Source organism: Lucilia cuprina, chromosome 4 (genome assembly GCF_022045245.1).
Source record: "Lucilia cuprina isolate Lc7/37 chromosome 4, ASM2204524v1, whole genome shotgun sequence".
NCBI classification, from domain to species: domain Eukaryota; kingdom Metazoa; phylum Arthropoda; class Insecta; order Diptera; family Calliphoridae; genus Lucilia; species Lucilia cuprina.
The window spans coordinates 39,151,544-39,176,157 of record NC_060952.1 but is presented as its reverse complement, the minus strand read 5'-3'; the positions used below and the strand labels follow the sequence as shown (position 1 = coordinate 39,176,157).

Sequence of the window (24,614 nt, the reverse complement as noted above, 5' to 3'; positions counted from 1 at the left end):
CAGTTGAATAAATTTTATTTATTTTATTTGCATAAAAATTAATAATAAATATTTACAAAATTATTAAAAAAATATAATAATAATAAAATGTTTTATATTTAATAAAACTAAGTGTTCGCTTAAGTTGTCACTATTGCCTTGAAAACACAATGATTATTTTGCATTAGAGCGGGCCATAGAAAGGCGCGTATTAGATCTGAGCGCCGATCTGCCAGAGCATGACGTTCATGTTTTTCAGGACGTAAAAAACCTGGGAAATTATAAAGTAATAATGTTAGTAAACTGTAAGTTAAAAAAGGGATTGCTGCTATGTAGTTACAAACTTACCCAAATTAAAATCATTATCCAAATAATAGGGCACCTTTTGATTAACCATTTTCCAGGCTAAACGTGCACAAGCACTAACAAAATGTATAAGGGGAGGGCAAGATTCCAAACAGGGATATTCGTGTAAAGTTGAAAGAACCTGAGAAGAAGAGCATTATAATTTTTGATATACATACATATTACAGTATCTAACAGATTTTTAAGAGAATAATTTAGAAACATATAAGAAAAGCTAATTAAAGAAAAAATTAAGTTCAGACGATTGTTAGAAATATTCTGAACATTTTACTGACAACGTTGTAAGATTTGACAACCGATTATTATGGCTTTAAGTAAATTTGTTTACCTTCCGTGGAAGTGATGTTTATTGACTTTCAAGAAGGGAAAGTAATAAATTCCTTTAAAATTGATAGTTTATTTTATACCCACTATCAAAAAAGAAGGGAGTATATTGTTTTTATTATTCCGTCGAATAACAAATCGAAATATTAGTCTAAGACCTATAAAAGTATATATATTCTGGGTCCTCATTAGATTCTAAGGCGATCTAACCATGTCCGTCTGTTGAAAACACGATAGGGTCCAAACGGTGTGACATTTTTCACAGAAGTTTTTAGTTGATGCAGTTTGTTTGGTATTGAAAATATGCAATATTGGTCTACGATTTCGCGTAGCCCCCATATAAGGTAACCTTCGAAAAATGGCTTTAACACTCATAACTAACTGAAATGCTTATTTCGCGGTGAAATTAGGCATAAACATGTTTTAAAGGATCGTTAATATTTTTGTAAAATTTTATAAAGATCGGCTCAAAATTGACCCTACCAGCCATATAAGGTCCCTTTCAGAAAATAACTTTAACGCACATAACAATCTAAAGAAACATCTATAGCAATGAAATTCGACATAAACATGTTTTATAAAACTGTCGGTAAAACTTTATATGGATCGGAACATAATTGACTGTAATCCCCATATAAGGTTCCCTTCAGAAAATGACTTTAACGCCCATAACTAGTTAAAATAAGCATCTATAGCGATGAAATTCGGCATAAACATGTTTTAAAAGAACCTTAATCTGTTTGTAAAATTTTATAAAGATCGGTACATAATTGACACAATACTACCCATATATGTAGGGTGGTCTTCAGAAAATGACTTAAACACTCAGAACTGCCTTAAAAGTACAAGTACAACGATGACACTTAACGTATATATGTTTAATATAAGGCAAAATCTCTTTACTAACTTTTAAGAGGATCGGTACATAATCGACCCTAATCCTGATATAAGGTCTCCTTTAGAAAATGAGTTTAACGCTCACTATTGGCGGAAAAATATGAGTATAGCGATGATAATTAGCATATATTAGTTTCTTATCTCTCTGTCAAATACTATAATGATCGGTCCATTATCAATTTTATTCCCCATATAAGGTCCCCTAAAAATGGCACACAGATATGTTTCATAGAAGCCAAAGTCTCTCATATTTTATGAGTATAGTTAAATAATTGACCCAACCCCCATTAAAATCATCAGTTCTTCAAGTCTTTATCAGTACTTCCAAGGAGTAAAATCTATCTCATTCTCACTTCTTTAGAAGTTCTTTTTTTCTGGGTTAATTAATGTCAAGGACTTTTATCTATTTCTTATTTATTTGGAAAATTCATTATATTTACCTGATTAAACACAGATCTTTCTATTTCACCCAAAGGAAATGTATCGATGGTGTCGTGTAAATGTTGTCGTGTGGAACGATCCAAAGCCAATGTTATTTCATTTGTACTGTCCAGTGGACAATTTAAGGTGCGTCTTACTTCCATAACCTTACGTTCACGCATACCATGACACAAACGGAATGAAAGCTGTAAAAATAAAAAATAGATATTTTTAAACCTAAATAGTTTATCACTTTATTTATAAACTTTAATCTATGTTATCATTATTATTATTTTCACACAATCTTGTTAACATTATAGCCTTTCTTTGCTTTGCTTCGAGATCATCATTACTGCGAAGTCTTGTAATTTTACTAAATTTTGCATATCGCCTGCAGAAGATGTTGTTGTTGTTGTAGTTTTTTATACCAACACTCACCGTTAATAAACTGTATATTATTTTATAAATAGACAAAAAACAAAAGTAGTACTTTAAACTTGTTCAGAGTCCACTTATCTATTAGTAGAAATTTTATAAGTTTCTTTTATAGAAATCGAAAGTTATTTAATGATAAACATTTTGCTAACAATGATGTCGTTAGGAAAAAGCTTAAATTTTTACTATCGGATTTGGGTGTTTTATATTATAAAGTGTAATAAAAGTAATTGAATTGTTTGTGAATATAATTTTCTTAATTTTGAATTGTAGGCATAATCTACCATTTACGTAGTACATTTTACATGATTTCCATTCACAAGTTTGAACATTTTGGTACATAAAAGGGAGTTCTTTAACCAGATATGTTATGGGCCAAGTTTTAACTGTTCAGAAACTTTTTTTCAGCAAAATATTAATATATTATTTACAAGATAAATTTTATAAAAAATGTTGAATAAAACCCTTAGCCGAATTTAGAAAATAAAGGGTCTACACCAGTGTTGCCAATTTAGCACTTTTAGTGCTAGATTTAGCATATTTTTAACTCATTTAGCACCCAAAAATATAATCTAGCACCTAGCACCCTTTCTAGCATTTTTCAAATATTTTTTGGCACTTTTTTAGAACTATTTATAATATATTTTACATATTTTGTTTTCGTCATTTTAATAGTTTTTTCTGTAAAAATTTGTTTACAAAATATGTGTAATATAAAAATAAGTATTTGTAGAATTATCGATTCGTATAATATTCAAAAGAAATAATTTGTATATGATTTTTATAATTCAAAAATTCTAAACATTTTTTAGAGCTATTTAAATTATCCCAAAAAATCTACTACTAACAATAATTGTTTCAATATAGATACTATAGAGAAATTCGCGCCACAGGACCAGAATATATCAAAAAAATTAACAATGCATAGTACATACGTTTTTAAGAGTTTTCCATTTTTTGGAATTGTAAGAATATGTATGTTAACAAAAAAGTGTTACAAGTTATCACAAATTGGTTTTATATTTGAAAACCAATTTTAAATATTTTTGTTAAAATTAGTAAAAACTTTTAGTTAGACATAGTACAAAAAATTGAATTTTGTGTCTTTTTGATTCGAAATATTATTATAATTTCAAACTCAATTTCAAAAATATTCACATCAAAAAATTTCAAATGATCAATTCTGGAATTACTTCTTAAATGATTTTTTAATTCAAATTGTTGAGATTGAAATCAATTTTGGGAAACAGTCAATTTATATTTCAAAAATATTTTCAACAAATTTGATATATTTTTCACTGGTTTTTTAAATGCCGTATTTAAACCATCCCAAAATAAGTGGATTTGGTAGGTTCGCGTACTAAGCTAAAACATATATTTATGCAGTTGAAAATAGTACAAAAATAAAGAGAAAAATTCTAAAAGATAGATTTCGAAAATCCACTTTTTGGGTGCCTCGGTAGGCTATATGCTACATGTTTGTTAGTGTGCTAGTCAGTCTGGGGGTTGTCGGTTCAATTCCTACAAGATACTTTGATCTTAATTTACCCTGCCCGGTAAATTGGGTTGAGTATAATTTGTAATAATATTGTAATGGCTAAATAAATAAATATGTATATAAAATTAGTGTTCAACTCGTTCCATTAGAAATGAAAAAAAAACAATATTTTCTTAGCACTTTTTTCTAGTATTTTTTCTTTATTTTTAGCACTTTCTAGCATTTTTTTGAAAAAAATCTAACACTTTTCCCCAGCTAGGTTTTGGCAACACTGGTCTACACACAGAGAAAAAACATGGTTGTTGCAACATATTATGGTTAAAATTATGTTTGTAGTTTAAATATATTATGGTTTTTGTAACAAATTTAAAATATCATATTATGATTATATATAGTTGAAATATTTTATTTTAATATTTTGTTTGATATACATTTTGTTTGATATACTCATTAATGAGCCAAATAACTGGTCGTTTTTGAGTTATTTCCGAATCATATTAAAGTGATTATTGAGTCTTTTCTGAGTAATTTTTATATTTGTTACAAATACAAAACAACAGAAAACAGTTTTTAATCTTCCGACTGCGCGCAATTAAACTACAAACTAAATTTATAAACAATTATATTTCAAACACCTGAATGACATATTTATGATTCGTATACATTTTGTTATTGTTTTTTTTTTCAAATAAATCAGATTTTAAACATTAATTATAATTATTTAGACTTAGTTTTGTGATTAGTCGCCCAACTATCTTCCTTAGAAGATCATTAAATATATAAAATTATTATAATTAAAGCATAATATAATTTCAATTTCCTTGACAGAAAATCGACTTACTAAATATCACAGAAATTCAAATAATTATACATTTAATTTTATAAACGAAATGAGAATTATATTAACTCATTTTAGGCCACACAAAATGTTTTGCTAACTCTTCCAAATAAGTCTTTTCTGAGCCCCATTTCTAATCAGTTTCGACTCATTTTTTAATCGTTTTTGAGTCATTTTTAAGTGTAAGTGTTGCTATTTTATTACAAACAAAAACAATTACATAAAGAACAAATTTAGATTTTCAAACTGCTTGAAATATGACTACAAAATCAGTTTTGAAAACCATCATATTTTAAACACCAGGATGATCAATTTTTGATTGCTATACATTTTGTTATTGATTTTCATATATTCAGTTTTCAATCACATATCGGGATCATTTTCGAGTTTTAAGCGCACAACTTATTAATCACTTTTAGGTCATCAAAAGGAGTCAAAAATGACTCAGTTGACTAATTATTCAATAATCTTCCAAAAGCTTCCAAACGAAAAAGTACCTTTTTATATATTCTTATATACTCCGCACTCTAAACACTTAATTTTATGTTTATAGGTTCAATTTTGTATAGAAAACTCAAAAAGTAAAGAGTCGATAGCGACCTAGGCTCGGATTTAATGTAGTAAACATCCTCGTTCTTAACCTTTTGAAAAACGTAAAATAAATACAAAATTTATTAAGTATCATTTGAAGAACAAAAAAAGTACTCAAACACGCCAATGTATAGGTTCCAGGGCATTTATAACAGTTTTACCAGAGTGATACTCAGCTAATCCAGGGGTCGAATTCTAATTAAATAATGCCAGTTGTCCTTCGATTTTATAAATTAACAATTTTTATTCAATTCAAAATATTTGGTTTTCTTAAACAAGGATTACAGCAAAAGGATACACTAGAGAACTGAATGATATACCCGAGAACTGAGTGGCGCAGAGTACCCGTACAACGTGTTTTGTGCTTCACGTGTCGACCAGAACAGTTTCCTCCTTTAGTTTCTTATTTAATTCGAAAATGTTTTTAGGTGGCAAATTATAAAAACTTACGAACAAAATTATTTATAAGATCGCTTATTTTTAATGTCTGTTCAAAAATTAAGATGTACATTTGGTAAAAAAAATTAAATCTCATGTTAAAAGCCCACTAAACTGTCACGATTTAAAATTTACATTTTTTGTGTTGTTTCAACTCCCCAACATTTATTTATTGTTGTGCCCTCATTACGCATTTCATCACGATCGCGATCTTATAAATCCATACATTTACATATTTCACAAATTCTCCAAAAATTGACCAAAATAAAAATGACAACTTACCACTATAATTGAGAATAAGATTTTCGCTTTTAAATTGTGAACGTGTTTCAGCTGTGGCATACTGTCCAATGCCTCCAAAGTATCTGTCCTATTTTCTAAATACAATAAACGATACTGTGAAACCATGCCGCTAATAAAGAAACAGAAAGAGAAAAGTAAGAAAAAAAATAAAAAGTATTATTTAGCAATTGAAATGTGTACTTAAAACTGAAATTACAAAAAAAAAAGATTAACAAGCGAAAGCGTTTAGGTGTTGTTTAAGCAAAATTTGAATTAAAAGAAATTGTTTTCAAATTGAAGGCGTTAAAGTTATGCGTTTATACGTTTTATTATAACTTACCTAATTTCCTCATTAGCTGAATCATCTGAATGATAGCCATCCGAACAACTGCTACCATTCGGTGAACCCATACTTTTGACAGTTGTAGGAGTAACCCCTATATCTTCGGCACCCATCATTTGTAAAATAATCTCACAGCCACGTGCGAAATTCATAAGCAAACCTGCTGCTGGCCTTTTGTCCACATTGGCTTGCATGTCCACCCTTTTCACCTGGCCCACTGCTTTTAGTACCTCTTTGTCATTTTCCACTCTTTGTGACAGGTTTTCTATGAGACTAGTTAATTGTTTTAGGGCTGGTTTATCGAGTATCGTCAATAGGGTCTTGTTGTCGATAAGTCTCTGTTGTATATCACCATAACTTATGCCCAACAAACGTTGATGTGATGAATGGGCAGGATCTTGATTTATAGTGATCATACTTAACTCCTCCAATTTGTGCAGCGCAACTTTGTATGTGTCCACATGTCTTTGTAGTTCAGTTTTTAAAGCTATATGCAAAGATATCAGTTGACCAGAAGAATCTGTTGTTAAGCCATGAACACCTAAACCTTGTACGGCGTCATTGAATGATTTGCGGGTCTCACGTATGGTGTGTCTTAAATTCGGTTCATATTGTACTAGAGATTGTAGGAGTTTTGAACATCGTTGCTTAAGTCCTGGATCGTGGGGATTTGAGAATAATCTAACCAATTGCCAGAGTACAGCTTCAGTGGGTACATCGGGTTTAGGGGAAGGATTAACAGCAATTAATCTAGAAAAGTGTATGTTCGTTAAAATATACCTTGAAAACTAATCAGATCTAATATAACATTAACTGTAAAGAGCTGGATCTTGTCAGAAATTCTGAACAGACTTAGAGGTAGATATTATTTTAGTTAAAATATAGAATTTATTTTAGTTAAAATATACCTTGAAATCTAATCAGATCTAATATAACATTAACTGTAAAGAGCTGGATCTTGTCAGAAATTCTGAACAGACTTAGAGGTAGATATTATCGTAAGTTAGTTCCAAACTAACTAACTATATAACCAACTAACTAACTAAAAAACTAACTAACAAACTAACTAACTAACTGACTAACTAACTAACTAACTAACTAACTAACTAACTAACTAACTAACTAACTAACTAACTAACAAACTAACTAACTAACTAACTAACTAACTAACTTACTAACTTACTAACTAACTAACAAACTAACAAACTAACAAACTAACAAACTAACAAACTAACAAACGAACAAACTAACTAACTAACTAACTAACTAACTAACTAACTATATAACTAACTAACTAACTAACAAACTAACAAACTAACAAACTAAAAAACTAACAAACTAACAAACTAACAAACTAACAAACTAACAAACTAACAAACTAACAAACTAACAAACTAACAAACTAACAAACTAACAAACTAACAAACTAACAAACTAACAAACTAACAAACTGACAAACTAACAAACTAACAAACTAACAAACTAACAAACTAACAAACTAACAAACAAACTAACTAACTAACTAACAAACTAACAAACTAACAAACTAACTAAATAACTAACTAACTAACTAACTAACTAACTAACTAACTAACTAACTAACTAACTAACTAACTAACAAACTAACAAACTAACAAACTAACAAACTAACAAACTAACAAACTAACAAACTAACAAACTAACAAACTAACAAACTAACAAACTAACAAACTGACAAACTAACAAACTAACAAACTAACAAACAAACTAACTAACTAAATAACTAACACTTTCCAATAAACAGTTTATAACTCCCTAAATTCTGAACTTACCTCGAGAAAAACGATTCCAGTAAATAGGCACTGTGTGGCAAATGTTCCAACAACAAATCTATAGGCAATTCTGCAATAACAGATCTCAAAACAGAAGGACCCAAACGACCAACTACACCAGCTGCTTCACGATATTGACGACCTTCGGACAGTAACATTAAACGTCTCAATACTTGACGAGGACTTGTGAGAAATTCACGACCATCACGGGAAGGTCCTCGTATTCTTTCGCGACTGTCAGCCATTGATAAAGATTCTTGGTGATTTTTCAATAAGATTTGTCTCCTGCGTATTTATTTAGTGGATGTTATTTATCTTGAGATTTTTGATTGTTTGTTTTGGTTTTGTTTCAATAAAAGAAATTTCAAAAAACAAAGTAGTTTTTTTCTGTTATAATGAAATAAGTGCTAATGAGAATTATTGTTTTTTTATATACAAGTGATGAATTTAATTAATGATTTGTAATTTATTTAAAAAATGTTTTTGTTTTAATGTAATCTTACAGCATAATGTTTATATTATAAAGTCCTTTTTGGTTTGTATTACATCAAAAATCCTTAGATGGGTCAGAAGTTGGAGTAAATTCAGGGAGACTGGAAATAAAAAAAATAATCAAAAGGTTATTTCAACCTGGAATTGGAAAAAGTCGATAAGTCGACATTAAATTTCAAAAAGTCGACTATTAGTTACAACTTATTTTCTTTATAATTTAATGTCAAATTTCAAAATATAGTGCTTCGAGGACGTCATTAGAACACTTTGGAGTTAAAAATGCGTAATTAAATAGTTATAATCCAAGTTTTACTTAATCTTCAGATTGCAATGTATTTTTTTTATTAATATTCAACATTTTTATATAACATTAAAGATCAATCAACAAAACCTTTGCAATTGTCACTTCCTTCGATAATGTAGATATCATGTATGTGTGTATGCATGTATGCAATTTCAAACTGTCATCTACTCTCTTTTAGCAATGCTTTTCAAACTGTTTCAAAAATAGTTTTAGTAAAACGGTACGTGTCTAAGGTCGCATTAACTGCTGTCTCTCGTTATTTTAATAAATTAAAATGGAAATAATAGTGTTTCAGTTATAAAAATAGTGTTAAAATATAATTTAATAAATATATTATCAAATAAATATAAAATATAATTGCAATCTAATCGTTAAGCACGAAAAAAATGCAATTAAAAGTTGCAATTGCATAAAAATCTATAATTTGTTCTAGAAAAGTTGAGTGTTTTGTTTGTCGTATTTTTTTTTTTTGTTGTATCATCTCCTTCGTAAAGTGGACAGCAGTTAATAAGAAAAAACAACAATTTTGTGTTGCGCGTATGACTCGTTGACGGTCGCGACCGACTTCTGCCGTATAAATGGCGAATAGAAAGAGGTGAATTTGTGTTTTGGTAAAGCTTGACATGTCGTTAGTGCAATATTATTGTTTTTGTTTCACGTAATGAGAAAGCAAAGTAAATAAAAAGTGTTTTGTTTACTAAAAGGGGTGAGAGGAATATAACAAAAGCAAAAAAGATGCTTTTTGTGTTTCTGTGTGTGAGTGTTTAAAGAATAAAAGAAGACGGAAAAGGAAATACATAAATTAATTTAATAAGAATCTAAATGTTTTTTTAGGTAAATATTAATATTAAGAAACAAATACGATAAATCAAGCATTATTCAAAATTAAATAATAATTAAGAGAGGATTCATTATTGTGTGCTCGATACGAAAATAAGGTACTCCGCTTTTAACAGCTTTTTTGTTTCTTAAGACAAATACCAATATGTCATATTTGAAATCGGTTCAGTTAACGATTTAATGAACATAATGTACATACTACTTCCATATTAAAAATACATTTAAATGTTTGAATATATTTAATTAATTATTAGTTATGACAATAATAACTAACGTTGTATTACCTATTTTATGAAAGCCTGCTGGTATGATGAAGAGAACATAAAACAGGTAAGTGTCAAAATTGTTTTCTATACTTTACATAAATCTCAATAAATTACTGTAGAGAAGCAACTGACTAGCAGGGAAATCAAAATAAGCAAATATATGTTTTTATGGTAGGTCATATAGACTCATAGATGATATACATAATATATATATATATAATATATATATAATATATATATATATATATATATATATATATATATATATATATATATATAATATATATATATATATATATATATATATATATATATAATATATATTATATATATATATATATATATATATATATATATATATATATACGTTTAAGTCCAATTTTAGAATTTTGATATCGATTTAGAAAAGCCTATTCTTGCATATTTTACCCATACGTGCTTATATTGCATGATTTGTCTTTTATAGCATATTTAAGACGTAATTAAGAATTTTGCTCTTTTAGTGCAAAAGTTTAATGTTTTGCGTTTTTTTATTTTTGTATATTTCTAAAAACTTCTATAAAATTAATTTTTGACAATTTAGAATATTTATCTAATTCAAGCCTTTTCAAAGAGTATGTGCCAAATTCTATCTAGAAAATTGCGACTTATAGCTTCGCACAAGCTTTATAAGGACACACAGAAAGACAGTCAGAGTCAGGCGGAAGAAGCTAAATTCTAATTGGTATAAGGTTGCTGTAGGAACAATTTTTTTTCTATAGTGTTGTAGGGTATTAACTCATCTTGTAGGATAAAATATAATAGGTAGTTAATTAAGGTATTTAATATTAAAATTCATTTCGTATGAAAAGGCTTTACTTAGTCGGTAACTAGGCAATTAATATTTCAATGCTTTAAGAAGTACATTTTTCAAAAATTTTTTAAACTATTTTTACTAATCAAACAATGTCAAATTTGGTGTCAAGCCAACAAGAAGATTTGGGAAATATTTTGTATTATTTTTTTTTTATACCGTTAGGATGTCAAAATGCCTTTTAAAATTCTTATCCTTAAAAATCTATTCAAATTTTCAGTATTTTTTCAAAAAAAAAAAAAAAAATATTGATCTGACAGAATAAACTAAAAATAACACAAAACTCCTTTTGTTAGGTGGGTTGCTCGCTAGCAAGCGAGTTCACTCTGAGGCCTTGTGGCCCATTGTGATACCCTTAGAATTACCATTCCCTAGCGATGAGAAGATGGTTACCCTCACTAATTTCGTTGGTTCGTTCGGCATCCTTGTAAGCCAGCCGGTGGCTTACAGAGACAGTCTAGATCATGGAAAAGAGCTCTACCCAGATATAGTAGTCTGTACTCTTTTTTTCTGTATAGGTGGCATATATCTCTGCCTGAAGGACCGTGCAGGTGTCAGGTAATGGAAGAGATAGTAAAAGATTTAGATCATCGGAGAACATTCCCGATCCAGTACCCCTTTCTGTCTTTGAGCCATCAGTGTAGATTGAGATCGCGTCGTCCCTTAGGACATTATTCGTTGCCCAATCTTTTTGTTAGCTTGACATCAAATTTGGCATTGTTTTGAATAATGTACTTCATAAGTCTTTGAAGTCCTTTAACAGGGCTTAACACAGAATCACGAAATAAAAAACTAACAAAGCAGTTTTTCTCCTTTAAGTTTATAGTTTCAGACGTATATCATCCAGTTAGTATCTAATTTTGTTTTATCAGTTAATAATTTAAATATAAATATTACCTATATAGAGGAAAACAACGTTTTAAATTAAAAATGTCATCAAAGTGTCTATATAAAATTCATTACTAAATCGTCGAAATTAGACTCAACAATTACATAAGAAAAAGGTTTTATATCTTCGAACTGCTTGAAATAAGATCACAAAATATATTTGAATAATATCTTATTTCAAATACCAGAATGATCAATTTATGATTGCTATACATTTTGTTTTTGTTTTTTATATAAAGATTTTTTAAGTGCGCAACTTATTAGGAGACAAAAACGACTCAGTTTACTGATTAATTATCCAAAAATCTTCAAAAAGCTAGCTGGGACATCCCAAAAATTCAGTTTCTAAACATTGAACAATAAATCATTTTATATTTAGTTTTATAAGGATTTTCAACCATAGCTGTAAAATAATGATTAATAATCGTAATCATTATTAATTAGATTATTTAAATTAAATAGGTAAAATTAATGATTAATTAACGATTATTTTAAATTTTTTGTTTAATTAATTGTTGATTACGATTAAAAATAATCTAAAAATAATCAGGGATTAATTGGAATTAATGAAAATAATAAAAAAATCAAAAAATTAGTTGATTATTTTTAAAGATTAAATTTGATTAATTTTGATTATTTTTCATATATTTAGTATAATTTCCTTCCAAAAAAAGCTCTAAGAAAAATTGAATTATTTTTCCGGCAATCCGCTAAAAATTACGTATTTTTGAGACCCATTTCGAAAATATTGCAGTAATAATTTTTCTAATATCTTTTACTGCAATCAAAATTTTCAATCCAAATAAACTTGATAAATATATTATTTTCAATAAAACAGTCATATAATCGAATAGTGAGTAACTTGAAAATCAGTTTTTCATTACACTTAATGTAAGAAGATAGAAAATTGTACCAAATATATTGAAATTAATCAAAAATAATCAAAATTAATCCTTGAAAATAATCAAATTAATTATTTGATTAATTCTGATTATTTTTGATTATTTTCATTAATTTTAATTAATCCTGATTATTTTTAGATTAATTTTAATCGTAATCAATTAATAATCAGAAATTTTATACCAGAAAATTAAATAATCATTACGATTATTTTTGAAAAATAATTTAATTGATTATTAATCGTAATCGAAATTTTACAGCTTTGTTTTCAACAAACATTTTCCTTGCATTAACATATAATGTCTAGGTGTCTTACTTTTGATTTAAATTATGTACATTTCCGAATTCATGTTAAAGTTTTGACAACGTTTATGTGTTATTATAAACAACTCTGCATAATAACTTTAAAATCTCTTAATTATGTAAAAAAGATTTAAACCTAAACTTATTAAAATATCTTATCATAAAATTATTTATACAAAATTCCACTTATAAACCCTTGATAACATTAATAAAGGGGAAAATAAAAAAAGGTTTAATAATTTTATAGAAAAACTAAACATTAGGCAATTTTTCTTGAAATTCTTTTAAGCGTAAGTACTAGAAATATACACATATTTTATAATGGCCCACCTAAAATGAATTCATGTTGCTGCACATGCAACAATTTTGTTGAACAATTTATGTTATGAGATAAATACTAAAAGCACAAACAGTTAAGAGTTGGTGGGTGTAAATTTATAACAACAATAAAAATAATAATAATAAAAATAAAAAACAATAGCATTTTTTATATGGTGGGAAAATTTAATAAAATTGTTTTCCAAAACTATAATAAAAATAAATTAAAAAAAAAATATACGTTAAATTACTATAAATTGTTTTATAAGTCTTGCTGCACATATTGAAACAACAAACTGCAAAAATAATTGCATTTATTTGAAAATATGTTATAATAGTTTAATAAACGGAAGTTTATACACAGGTGTTTACAAAAATTATTATTTATTGTCTTTATAAATGCAAAATAACGAGACATTATTTGGTTAAGTTTAGGACAAACAATCTCATGACAAATATGATAATTATAATTAATTATTTTTAAATTACTTTTTCACAGTGCACACACACAAGAAAATAATTATAACATGTATAGTATATGAGTAGAATTCGTTAGATTATAATAACTACAACTGATATGAAGAACGGAACAGATAAAATCAGAAATGTCACATTGGTGCAACTAAGAGACGACACATTTTTTAATCTAATATGTATTCTATTTATAGTTGCATTTCATGTATCTGGCATAAGTTCATAAAATGTTTTATGGGAAAACGGGTGTTTCAATAGAAAGTGTTACTTATATTTGAAGTTTAACTAAGCTGTTGCCACATAATCTTATGGAATAACCAAAAGAAAAGAAGAAGAAGTGCATGTCTTCTTAGCAGGAGCTAGTTCGAGGTTAGGTTGAAAGCACTAATGTTAAATGGATATACAGGATTATAGGTTTAGGTAGCCACTCGTGGGTCCGTCTGATTTCGGTGCCGTTGTGATGTCATATTGGTCAAAAGCGTCTTTTCTTACCACCCAAATAAGTTTTAACAGCCTCACGTGGGTCCGTCTGATTTCGGTGCCGTTGTGATGCCCTATTGGTCAAAAGCGTCTTTTCTTAGCACCCGGTTCGTTTCACGAAATTTATAAGATTTATTCCTGATATATCCTTCATACAAAAAAGAACAGCAGATTGGAAATAGAGTACCCTGCTCCCATTACATGTCGGACAGAAGATGAGATATAGTATCCTCATCTTTATTGTTACAACTTCTGCAGTAGTCATTGTACTGGCTTGATTGTCAATAACACAGTGTCCAGTTATTACCGAAAACAGCGTTCAAGTTTGCTACCTGCAAAAGCTTAACAGTAAGTTAGACTTAGGGCATTATATAGAGACTGGTTTAGTTCATTTTGAACAAGTGCCTTAAAGTTGGTAAGAGAAATACCAGTGAAGGCGTTGTAGATCTCATTATCCCCTCCCCTCGCATCGTTTCTGGCATGTTTGTCAGCAATACAGTTTTCAAATAATAACTATATCCATATTAACGTTATCGTAGAATATCCCTCATATTCGACAATACCTCAGCCAATTTACCGCTCATTTTATGGTACATAGCTCTGCCTGTATAATGCTACAATAGTTGAGAAACCCGAAAGAAAACTTGAATCCAAATCTTTTAATGTAGTAGCCACTACCTGCCCTACCGCACCTTTTGGATACATCTGTGTAAACATTTATTATTACATCATTGGGTGTGTGGGTCTCAGATACTAAGTTCCTTTCAGGAATCAGAGTGAAGAAGCTTTTATCGAATTGAGGTTTTGTAACGCAATAGTCAATATTTAAATGCATGGATTCAAAACGATTTATTATTCGAGAGTACCCAATATTCCTATCACCAGATCAATAGTCAATATTTAAATGCATGGATTCAAAACGATTTATTATTCGAGAGTACCCAATATTCCTATCACCAGATCAATATCCACATGGTTATGGAGTTAAAAAGTAGTTGAATCGCCATTAAAGTTGGCATGAACCAAATTGTATGAGCAAACTGTTACGAATGCCGAGCATTACCCACTTTTGAGGCGTTCTTGAGTTAAAACCACAATACATATTCTCAATTTTTTTCTTGATTCATAAACATATATATGTTTATGACTTTTTTAATTTTAAAATCGATTACTCGGTTTTCTAGTTTGGCAGATGTGCTCCTATGGCGTGTGATCCCCCTTCTAACCTTACCGTACTAGTTGGTCCAGAGTCAAAGGAAATAATCAATATTCTCTTATCACATTATAAAAAAGTCCAGTTTTCATTTTTAATATAAATTCACCGAAATTCGTTATTTTATTTATGGGTATATAGCTCCCTTAGATCTCACGTTGAAATGATCTCCGAAGTCAATTTTGCAATGGCCGCAGTTGACTGTTCTCCTTTCAAGGACCCGTAACAAACTTCGAAGCCAATCAGCTGTCACCTTCAAATAGAGATAGAGAGTGTGGCAGACGACTCCCATTAGACACTTTGACTTGTTTCATTGCAACGGGCGTAAGGTCATCGTCAACCTGCTCTACAAATTAATTTGGAATATAATATGTAATTCTACGATGAAATACTAAAGAATTACCAAAACAGAACAAATATTGTTACTTTATTAATTCCAAAGGTCACAAAATGTTATATGACACCTGGGACATTAATAGCAACCCGATTAAGGAACCCACATTTCTATTCTATTTATACCCTACACCATTTAAGTGGGGAGGGTATATTGGGTTTGTGCTGATATTTGTAACATACAAAAATATTCGTCCTATACCCACCTTAAAGTATACTAATCGGCTTAGAATCATTTTCTGAGCCGATTAAGCTATGTCCGTCCGTCCGTCTGGCTGGCTGTCCATGTAAACCTTGTGCGCAAGGTACACACGCTTCTCTTGGCCCAAGAACGAAGCCTATTGAAAATGGTTAAAATCGGTCCATTATTTCGACTAGCCCCATACAACCGTACCCCCCAAATACGGCCTTTTGGCTTATAATTAATTTAAATGATCTATTATGTTAACAAAAGTCGACAAAACTTAGTTATATAGAACTTTAAATGATACTACCGATTTTTGTAATGGTTGGGCTTCATTTGACCCTATCCCCCATACAAACTCCCCTTCAGAAAATGACTTAAAGGTCAAAATTTACTTACAAACACTAATAACACTTTTAAATTCTACATAAATAATATAGAAGAAGACCTAACTCCCTCTACCAACATTTTTAAGGATAGGGCCATATTTTGCCCTACTTCCCTTTGAGCCCTCTTAAAAAAATCTCTTTTTTTGCCAAAAAAAGTAAAAATATTCCGAAATAAAGTTAAAAAACAAACCAAATGCTTTATTGTTTTAAATAATCCCCATTTTTAACATACATACTGACTGGTGTAGGGTATCATATGGTCGGCTACGCCCGACTATACATTCATACTTGTTTTTTATTCTATTCTTTACTTTAGTATTTGATTTCTAGCGTAAAGTAATTGTCGCCGAACAATTGTCTAAATTATATGAATACACTTTTCAAATACACCCTTTCCAAAGAACTATTCTTACACCTGTTAATCAGTTAGTCAACCAACATGCACAAAGTGATATGTGATTGTCAGTCTGCCTGTCTGTCATTTTTACCGTATAATCTGTTTAAGCAATGATATGTAATATTTGTTATGTTGTTATTTAAAAAAAAAACAAACTGAATAAAACACGGTAAAGGTCCGTTGGAGGTTTAATGAACCTTTCCGTTTTCCGTTTAAATTGTCTTCTTCTTTTTTTATTCTATTTGTACTTTGATGTTGTTATAGTAGTTGTTGATATAAAGTTCTTTCTTTTAGCTAAAGTACACATGTTTGTGAATGATTTGTACATATAATGTTTGGGGAGATAAATTTTTTTCAACCAACATGATTTTATTACACCATCATTTTATTGTTTTAATAACAACAAAACTTAAAAAATATTCTTGTACATTTTTTGTTGTTGTTTTTTATTTTTTTTATGTTTTATTTTATTTATACTTGTTTCATTATTTTAACATTACCCCAGAGTTTGTGTAATCATGTTAATTTTTTTCTCTTTACATTTTTATAGCAGTAATTTCTTTTTTTATGTTGTCGTAATAGACACCTTTTGGTTAGTACATAAACAATAACAATAATTTTTTTACAAAAAAAGTTCTAACCACTAAACTAACTTCAAACTTTTGATATTAGTTTCGAACAGTTCTTAATATATATTTAACAGCATTTTATATTTGGAATAAAAAGCATTAAATTCTTAGAATTGTTATTATTAAAGGTTTTATGAGAATTAATTTCCGTTTTTTGGGGGTTTTTTCACATAAAATCGAGTTAATGTAAGTAAATTTAAAATTTCTTAAATAAATAGTTTTGTTATAGTATGTGGATGACCCAAAATTTAATGTTGTCTTTGCAATAGTTTAAAGTTAAACCTGTTGTTCTAATAAAACTAAATTTTTAATGTCTGTTTAAAGAAGTTCTGATTCTGCCACATTTTGTAAAAATCATTGAATTCAAATATAATTTTTCACAGATCTATAAGAGAGATCGTAGGCTATGTTCAAGGGCAGTCACTACATAATAATTTCACTTGGTTGCATTTAACTTCAGATCTGATAACGTAGAGTTCACACTTTCAGAATTAAAGCACACGGATTCAATAATAGAAATAGAGTCTTGAATGACCGCCTGCAAAACGCTTTATAATCGGGATCTAGTCTTTTGGCAAAAGCTCCAAAGTCGCAATGATATTAGCTTTCTAGTCTGGACTTTAAGGAAGCTTTAAACTAAAGTATCATATAATGACGAATTATTTGATCACTTGGCCTTAAAGAAAAACGTAACGGTGGAAGGTCTACATGCAAGATTAGTTGCCTTCGGAGTTCAGGTCTTAATAGCGGGGGGAACTTAAAGACAAGGATAATATTATGATGTAACTCTCAATTTGTTTTTCTTAACCATATTGAAATTGGTATTCTTATAGTTAGGGAACAGTTTTTATATGTCGTCCAAATAGTCAAAAAAAACTCGAAACTGTAATCAATTCTATTAGATATAATAAATATAACTTATGAGGAATAGGGTCAATTACGGACCGATGAAGTCACTACTTGCTTATCGACATAACTCCAACTAACTGACGAGCCAGTATAAAGTTCTTCGAGCAACTGGTGATCCGGACTGCATAAGTCCGAAGTTAGAATCATGTTACAAATTGTTTGCGGACACAGAGGGTTACATTGTGGAAAGCTCAGTGAAACGCTGAAACACTGTAAAAAAATATTGAAATATGTTATGTGCATCTCGAAGGAATCCCAACCAACTGACGAGGCAGGACAAAGCCCTTCGGGCAACTGGCCATTCGTAGTATCATTCCAAAGAAATACCGAGGATACATTTGATAATATTTTAACCAAGAGAATTTGGGCCCCAGCCAATACTTGAATCCCCAAGAAACATCAACCAACTTACCAAGCAGGCCTTAGTCCTGCTTTCAAATGGCCACTTATAGTAATCTATAGTCCCGGCAGACTATTATATACAGACATTTGTTTAGAATCATTAAAATACCCTCGAATGACTCCACTTCGAACAGAATGAATAAGTCCGAAGTTAGAGTGATGTTACAAATTGTTTGCGGGCACTGAGAGTTACATTGTGGAGATCTCTGTGAAACGCTAAAACTTTTAAAATAATATTGAAATATGTTGCGATGTTATTCCGAATATTTGATCGGTTAGTTAGAACCAAATCTAGAAAACTGAGTTTCTCAACATTGGACGATTATTTAGATCATTTTATCAAGGTATTCCAACTAAATGTGCCATGAAAAGCAACAATATAATTGCTTAGATGTTTTATTTTATGGATCTTGTGATAAATGTATATATAAACATCCACCTTTTAACTTAGACTTAGTTACAGAGTTAGTTTGAAAGATATATACCTAGGCCTCTATCGGACCTCCTTTTAACTTAGACTTAGTTACAGAGTTAGGAGTTAGCGCTCCTTAACCAGTGCCACAGGTGGGAATCGAACCCATCACCTGCGGTCTACCAGACTAGAACACTAACCTACCGGAGGCCACTTCAACTTAGACTAATATTAACAAAAAAAAAATCAAATTTTTTGCACTGTATCACAACTACGAATAATTAATATCTTAAAAGAAAATTTCTAGATTTTTAAATAACTACTTCCCAAGAAATCTTTATGTTATCTTAGATTGACCTTAATCTCTTTTAGTCGCATACACAAATTTCCCATAGATAATCAATTGAAAAAAACTAATAAATCTCTAACTACTTTTGCTTTATCGCTTTAGAATTTCTAACGTTTTTTTTAAATATTAATTTATACAACTGTATAATAAATCACAATTCTGTTTTCTAATTCAATAACATACCCAAACTAAAGACAAACAAAAATCTTAATTTGTAATTCTACGACTTAATCAGAATTTTTTTCTTACTAATTTCTTATAGGAAGCAGCATAGAAAAACAAAATATGTATGTAGGTCTAAGAAAGACATTTCCCCAAACGGAAAGACTTAAAAAAAACGAAGCTAAACTCAAATACTACTTTGTCTATTAACTCTTTCTTTGTGTTTAGTCATTCCAGATGTGTTTGTTCATATAAAAACTTATAGACAGACATCAGTCAGTGGAAGATCAGCAAGTTTTCTCATCATTATTATTATTGTTATCGTCATCATCTTTGCTATTATTGTTTAAAAGTATTTGTTGTTCATAATTATCATATCATAATTAGTAATATTTGACTGAGTTTTACCATTCTAAGCTTTATGTTAATTATGTTAATTTGTACGGAAAAAAAAAAAGAATCGAAAAAGGAATTTTCATATTTAAACACAAGTAGATCGTTGAAAATAGAGAAATTAATGTTGAAACAGAGAAAATAAAACAACCGAAATTGATATTTGAGTTTAGTATTTAGGTAAATTATAGCTAAGAGGCAATCATCGCTATATGCTCTTTCTTTTAGATATAATTCTAAAAATATTTGTACATTTAAGCCATTTTTACAGCTAGGTAAATTATGAAACCCTAATAAATCTTTTATTGACCTATTGGATGTCGATGTTTAATGTTTCGTCCAATATTAATTAGTCAACGGTAAATATTCTACTTATTTTCATGTTATCAAGTTTCTCTTTTTAAACAGAGAGAACTTCTTTTTTTTAGCTCATTGATTATATTATTGACATGATCTTGTAAACTAATCAAAATTTACTGTTATTTGTATTTATATGCGGAGTTCTTTTTTTAAAGGTCCATTATTTTATCTTGTTTTGTATTCTTTTTATTTGTTTTGTTTTATATGAATTCCGTTCTTTTTTTTTGTCTAATTTTTTATGCAAATTTAACATTTGAAAACTTTGTTGTTTTTATGAATTTTAATTTAAAATAGAACGTTCGCACTTTAAAAAGTGATAAATAAACTATAAACAAAGTAAATTTTTAATGTAATGAAATAAAAATAGTTTTAAATCGTTTTTTAATATATATATATATATATATATATATATATATATATATATATATATATATATATATATATATATATATATATATATATATATATATATATATATATATATATATATATATATATATATATCAATTTAATCGTATTGTTATAGACCATTTAACACAAGAAGCACGACATTTTAATGTAGCTTAAACGTTTTGAAATATTTAAAATATTTTTTTAGATTTTTTACAAGTTTTAATAATCAATTATAAACTGCTGTAAACTGCTTATTTTAGAAGCTTAAAAATGAACTTAATATAACTGTTCTTTTAAATGTTGAATTCTTCTATAAAGAGAATTAAAGTGATTAATGCAAATTAGGCCTGCTATTCGCCATATTTTATATTTATACCCTACACCACTATAGCGGGAGGATATTATGCATTTGTGCTGATTTTTGTACAACCAATAACAATAATATTGGACCTACATCCACCTTAAAGTTACAAATCGGCTTATAATCACTTTCTAAGTCCATTTAGCAATGTAACACACGTCCGTCCATGTAAAGCTTTTGTGCACACTGCAGGTCGCAATTTTGACCCAAGTACGCTATTGAAAATGGTAGAAATAGATCCATAATTATATAATTATATTATTTGTTCTAATATTTCAACAATGCTTTCAAATTTGTACATAGTTTGTATTCTTCTATGAAGAGAATTAAACTGATTAATATCTGTGTCAATTTAGGTCTGATTTTCGACATATGTTATAGTTATACTTTACACCACTATAGCGGGAAGGTATTTTGCGATTCTTCTGATTGGACCTACGGCCACCTTAAAATTACCAATCGGCACATAATCACTTTCTGAGTCGAGTTAGCTATGTCCGTCTGTCCGTCCATGTAAAGCTTGTTCTCACTATACAGGTCGCAATTTTGATCCAAGAACGATATTGGAAATGGTTGAAATAGGTCCATAATTATGTTAATTGTTCTAATATTTCAACAAAACTTGTCATTTCAACTAGAAGTTTAAATAACATTGTGATCGGGCCTCGTTTGACTCCAGTCCCATACAAATTTCCCTTCAAAAAATAAGTTGAATGTCAAATTTCCCTTATAAACACTAGTAACACTATTAAATTCTATATAACTAACTTTGAAGTAGCTTCTACCAAAATATACTTATAACGATATAGTGATTCATATAGGTAGCTTCTTTTTGACAATGAAATATTTGCGTTTAAGTGATTTTCAGAAGTGAACCTTATATCGGAGCTATGACCAATAATGGACTGATATGAAAAAAGTTTTAGAATGGTTTATATGTACAGAAAGTCGAATTTTATCCAGATAACTTTAATAATTCAATGAAAAATATGCGTTTAAGTGATTTTCGGAAAAAGGACCTTATATGTAAACTATGGCCAAATATGGACCGATTCGGAAAAATTTCGTAGAGTGATATACACATTTAGACAACATATTTGTATCAAATTTTATCAATATAGCTTTATTTGACGATGAAATATGCCTTATTGAGTGATTTTTGGAAGTGGGCCTTATGTGGGAGCTATGACCAATTGTTGACCGATACAATTCTACGTTCGCATTATGATTTCTTAATCGACTTTGTTGGGTCTCACACAGGTCCTAGGCATTAATTACATTTAGTAAATCTGAAATGAATTTCGGAAGATGGCTCATTTCTGTAAAAAAGCGGGTCTCCCAATATCGCTTCGGAGCTCATTACTATATTAAGTATATTACTATTTCAAAAAAAACAGACTAATGATTGGACTACATTTTACTATAATTATTCGACTGAACTTTCTGACTTCTTTTAATTGTTTGAGTGTTAAATTTAAGTGTTATAAATTTACAAAAGTCTTGTGTAGCATGTCCCGTGCGAAAATATCTAAAATTAAATTTAAAAAAGTATAAATAGTTTATGAGTAATATAAAAATTATTATGGTCCGTTCATATTAGAGATTACTATAAATATTTCGGTTAATATATATCAAATTTCTATGGAGGTTAGGACTAAATTTCATCACAAATGCTATCTTATTGTCATATTTATGAATGTTTAAGCTGTATTCCAGGGAAGCATTTGTATGGGGGCTATGCGAACACATGGACCAATATTTCCCATTTGCAATACCAAATGATACTTTTCAGTGAAAATTACTTATGCAAAATTGCAGCACTTTTGCATCTCTTGTAGAGGCCTTGTCATATATCAGTGCTACACTGCAACGTTATTAGGGGGTAAAATCAGATATAGACCGGTCCTCTTGAAATTTTATAAGAATTTTTCTCTTCTTATAAATATTGTTTATGTTGAATTTTGTCGCTATTATCTTGGATATAGTAATGAGTGTTAAAGTCTTGTTCTAAATGGGTTATGTGGAAAATATGGTCAATTATGGACCGTGCAAGGTATGGTCAATAATAGTTTCCATTTCACTTGTTTACATCGAATTTTATTGTCATTTTTTAAAGGGTACTATCTATGGAGGTTTCCTAATGAGTTAAAAGATATGAGATAGGTACTTACCACTTTACGTTAATAAAATTAATCCCATGTATTGATTAGTATTAAGTGTTATCCAAATTTTGTATTTGTAGATTTTGAATCAATGTTTAAATTGCACAAACAACAGTGAAACTTCTTTAAAAATTCCACTAGATTAATTTTTTTGTTTTTTTCCTTTTTTTGATAATTTAAATAGTAATTACTTAAAAATTCAAACACAACATGAAAATTGGAGCAATTTTCTACATGACACAAACTTTCAACATTTTTAATCGTACAACTATTTTCACATTCCTCTTGACTTTTTATCCATTTACTATGTTGTTGTTTTTTTTTAGCTTTTTTCTATAAATTTCTTTTAGTTTCAAATCACGATTTTAGAATTAACAAACAGTATTAAAACATTTGAAATTCTTTTAACCTTTTAAGACACAATATAAAATACAACAGATACAATTTTTCTTTACTACTTGCATACTACGCTCACTCGTAACTCACAACAATGTTTAAACAATTCATTGTGGCATGCAACAATTGCCAAAGTTAAAATATAAATAACATAAAAACGCGAGCTTTAATACACTGGGTGCTAGTAATATTAGTTCGTAATATTATAAATAGTATTTCGTTGTATAAATCCGCTTTAAACAACCGTCAACGATAAAAGTCCAACAAAGACTGAATGTCATGATCAGAGAAAAATTGTATTGCTGGTGGTTGTTTGTCTGCTTGTTTGCTGGCTGGCTGGCTTTCTTTCAGCTTCAAATAAACATAAATACAATCTGCTGCAGACTTGTATACAACAAAAGGTAATAATAAGCAGCAACTATAAACTCCAAAACGAGTCAAATGATCGCCCTGTTGGCGAAAACAACAAATAAGTAACAACAAGTGGCAAATGTTGAGATCGCACAAATACTTAACGTTTAGATGTTTGCCTTATAATAATTACGAGTGTAATCTGAAAATTTATTTTGAAAAGTGTACATGCATGTTCACTACCACTACCAAGGTTTTGAATCATATTTAAAATATAAGGTGGCGCTTACTGCTGTACGATTCATTACTGAAGGCTGACTGGCTAAAAACAGTCAAAAAGGCTATACACAATCATCGGAAATGCCTGAACGCATATCAGACACAGAATGTGTCGGAAACTTTTAAACGCTGATTTTAGG

At 29.2% G+C, this 24,614-nt stretch overlaps 1 protein-coding gene across 3 annotated transcripts; it reads right to left on the bottom strand.

Moving 5' to 3' along the window:
• Positions 1-8: 8 nt before the first annotated feature.
• LOC111690684 lies at positions 9-24,127 on the bottom strand. 3 transcript variants are annotated; one of them, XM_046949528.1, is made up of 8 exons: positions 23,458-24,127; positions 8,726-8,815; positions 8,223-8,609; positions 6,409-7,161; positions 6,069-6,198; positions 2,007-2,192; positions 328-466; positions 9-250 (listed from the first exon to the last, which is right to left on the bottom strand). In XM_046949528.1, the coding sequence occupies exons 3-8, from the start codon at positions 8,465-8,467 to the stop codon at positions 120-122; spliced, it is 1,584 nt and encodes a 527-aa protein (XP_046805484.1). In that variant the 5' UTR covers positions 8,468-8,609; positions 8,726-8,815; positions 23,458-24,127; the 3' UTR covers positions 9-119. The 3 variants fall into 3 exon arrangements, with proteins under 3 accessions (XP_046805484.1, XP_046805485.1, XP_046805482.1); XM_046949529.1 differs by having other exon boundaries at positions 8,223-8,537; XM_046949526.1 differs by having other exon boundaries at positions 8,223-8,507.
• Between the last annotated feature and the right edge of the window lie 487 nt (positions 24,128-24,614).